This window comes from Teleopsis dalmanni, unplaced genomic scaffold (genome assembly GCF_002237135.1).
Source record: "Teleopsis dalmanni isolate 2A unplaced genomic scaffold, ASM223713v2 unscaffolded_contig_0582, whole genome shotgun sequence".
Lineage (NCBI taxonomy): Eukaryota > Metazoa > Arthropoda > Insecta > Diptera > Diopsidae > Teleopsis > Teleopsis dalmanni.
This window is the reverse complement of record NW_024031964.1, coordinates 2,620-5,593: the sequence shown is the minus strand read 5'-3', so window position 1 is coordinate 5,593 and position 2,974 is coordinate 2,620. Positions and strand designations below refer to the sequence as shown.

At 30.1% G+C, this 2,974-nt stretch overlaps 1 protein-coding gene across 1 annotated transcript; it reads left to right on the top strand.

Moving 5' to 3' along the window:
* The first annotated feature begins 317 nt into the window (after positions 1–317).
* LOC119663567 (tigger transposable element-derived protein 4-like) lies at positions 318–1,159 on the top strand. The gene is made up of 2 exons (XM_038073176.1): positions 318–686; positions 743–1,159. Exons 1-2 carry the CDS (start codon positions 318–320, stop codon positions 1,157–1,159), a joined length of 786 nt encoding a protein of 261 aa, XP_037929104.1.
* The last annotated feature ends 1,815 nt before the right edge of the window (positions 1,160–2,974 follow it).

Here is a 2,974-nt window from a genome sequence, read left to right as displayed (position 1 = left end):
AAAACTCCAAATTATTACGGCTGTTAATGATAAAGTTGATAAAAAGGTTCTATGCACTAAATACAGTTGTGACAGATCAACAATCAATGGCATAGTTAAAAACCAAGCCGAAATTCAAAAGTCTGCCTCATCGTTCCAGTTAAAGCGTAAGCGCCAACGAAAAGGTGCACACGATTTGGTAGAGGAGGCATTGTATAAATGGTTTCAACAAGAAGAATCAATAAGCGTAATACTGGATCGGCATGTAATTTTGGCGAAGGCAAAGGAGTTTTGCGTGGCATGTGCCACTGCCATATTATGCTAACAAAAAAGCATGGATGACTAGTGAGCTCTGGAAAGAAATAGTCCACGAACTAGATGCAGATATGAAGAAGCAAAAACGGAAGATTTTGTTGTTTTTTGATAATGCCACAAGCCACAATATTTTAGAAGGGTGTGAAAACATTAAATTCAGCTTTTTACCACCAAATACAACGGCTTCAGTTCAATCACTAGATCAAGGCATTATACACTGCTTCAAATTGGAGTATAGACGCATATTGGTAAAACAACAGCTAATTGCCGTAAATTCTGGAATATCAACAACTGAATTTTTAAAAACAATTTCATTGTTGGACGTTCTACATTTTGTAAACGATGGGTGGAAGAACGTAACGCAATTAACTATTCGCAATTGTTTTAAAAAGGTAAACAATTATAGTATCAGTATTGCTGTTAACTAATAACTACATTACCTATAAAGGCTGGATTTAATCTGTACCTCAATGGCGAAGGAACTACTGATGACAACGAGGAAGAGTCCGATGAGATAGAATATGGACAACGTATTGATTGGAATGAATATGCAACAATAGATAAAGATATACCTTGTCATGGTAAGTTAACGGATGAGGAAATTGTGCAATCACTGGTTCCCAATGATAACGAAAACGGCAGCAATGGAGACTTTGACAGTGATGACGATGCCGACGATGAACCCGAACGCAATACTCTGAATGAAGGTTTTTTCGCCATTGAGGTGCTGAAGCGTATTTGCATTCAAAATAATTGCGAAGAATTTTTGCCAAACCTTACATCTTTGGAGGATAGATTTTTTAATTTATCTATAAAAGCGGCTCCAGTGCAAACAAAAATTACAACTTTCTTTAAAAAGAACTAATGGTACTTATTAACCGTATACACAATGTCCAAATAAATAAAAAATATTTTAATATGTATGAAATAAATACATATATTGTATAAAAACCGTAAAATTTAATTCTTTTATATTGTTGCGATGAAATGCGCACTATTTTAGGCAGACTATTAAAATTACGTTAGCTGCCTTTTTAAGATAGCTGCCTCCAAATTCGCTGCAAACAACTCGAGGCAGTTAAGCGAATTATACTGTATTAACCTGAAATAAATATTTTTTGTTAAATAATATTTATTTATTCATATTTCATTATGATATGATATATATAATTGATTTATTTTTATATATTTATATATTAATTATTTATTTTATTTAAAAAACACTAAATGTTTAAAAAATGTTTAAAAAAATTCTTACTTCTGTAGTAATGTTAACTCTTAATATTGTAAGGATGGAAATTTACACTAAATTTCCACCTACATAAACGCTACATAAACGTGCACTAAAAACAATAATAACACGAACTAAAACACAACAATACAACACAGTTTTTTATAAAACAATACACTTTATATATTTATATTTAAACTTGGGAAAAGTGGACTCACTGGTAATAAATGTTGCAAATATCTGGAATTAAATAGATTAATTAATATATAAAATATTTAGTCAAAACAATTTACCAAAACACAAACCGCTTACAAGCCTTAATAACACCTCAAACTAAGCTGAAATGATATCGAAATGAAATATAAAAATATAAATAAATAAGTGAAAAATAAACTCACCTTATTTATTTGTTAATTATATTTCTTATTTTTATGTTGTAAATTGTTGAATATTTGCAGTTTTAATATTTTATTTTATTGTAACAAACAACATAAATAAAAACCGCCACCGATCGAATGTAGCTTTAAAAACACATTTTGTAAGAATCAAAACAAAGCAGCGTTAACATAAGAAAACAACAACTGCCAAAAATATTCGCCGTAAGAGAAGCTCAAAGAGAAGTTAAATGCACAAGCTGAGTACCGCACAAACATGAAATAGAAAATCAGAACGGCAAAAATTAAACAAGAATTACGTGAGATCAGCTGTAAATAAAATGATACGCTACGAAAAAGCTCGGTTGAGTGCGTATATAAGATGCGCATTTTTCTTATAGAGTTGACTTGTAAAATATTTACTAAGGCACATACACATGAGGATTACAAGTTGAAATTAGCACTAGTTGCACATAGAAAAATTTCGATATAAAGAAATTATTCACACGAAGGAATATATTGAATTTGAATTATTACACTACGATCGGCTGTAGTACGCCTACTGTAAGTGAATAATTTATAATAATACACAAAGGAATATATCTACATCAGGATATATTCATACAAAGGAATATTTTTGAATTTAAATTATTACACTACGATCGGCTGTAGTACGCCTACTGTAAGTGAATAATTTATAATAATATACAAAGGAATATATCCACATCAGGATATATTCATACGAAGGAATATTTTTGAATTTAAATTATTACACTACGATCGGCTGTAGTACGCCTACTGTAAGTGAATAATTTATAATAATATACAAAGGAATATATCTACATCAGGATATTTCATACAAAGGATATTTTTGAATTTAAATTATTACACTACGATCGGCTGTAGTACGCCTACTGTAAGTGAATAATTTATAATAATACACCAGGAATATATCTACATCAGGATATATTCATACGAAGGAATATCTTGAATTTATAATAACACTACAAAGGAATATATCCACATCAGGATATATTCATACAAAGGAATATTTTTGAATTTAAATTATTACACT

What these genes read in the sequence shown, in the direction of transcription:
- LOC119663567 (XM_038073176.1), top strand. Translation starts at nt 318, where the DNA reads ATGACTAGTGAGCTCTGGAAAGAAATAGTCCACGAACTAGATGCAGAT. An exon ending in TTCGCAATTGTTTTAAAAAG is followed by an intron (nt 687 to 742) that starts GTAAACAATTAT and finishes TTACCTATAAAG; the next exon opens with GCTGGATTTAATCTGTACCT.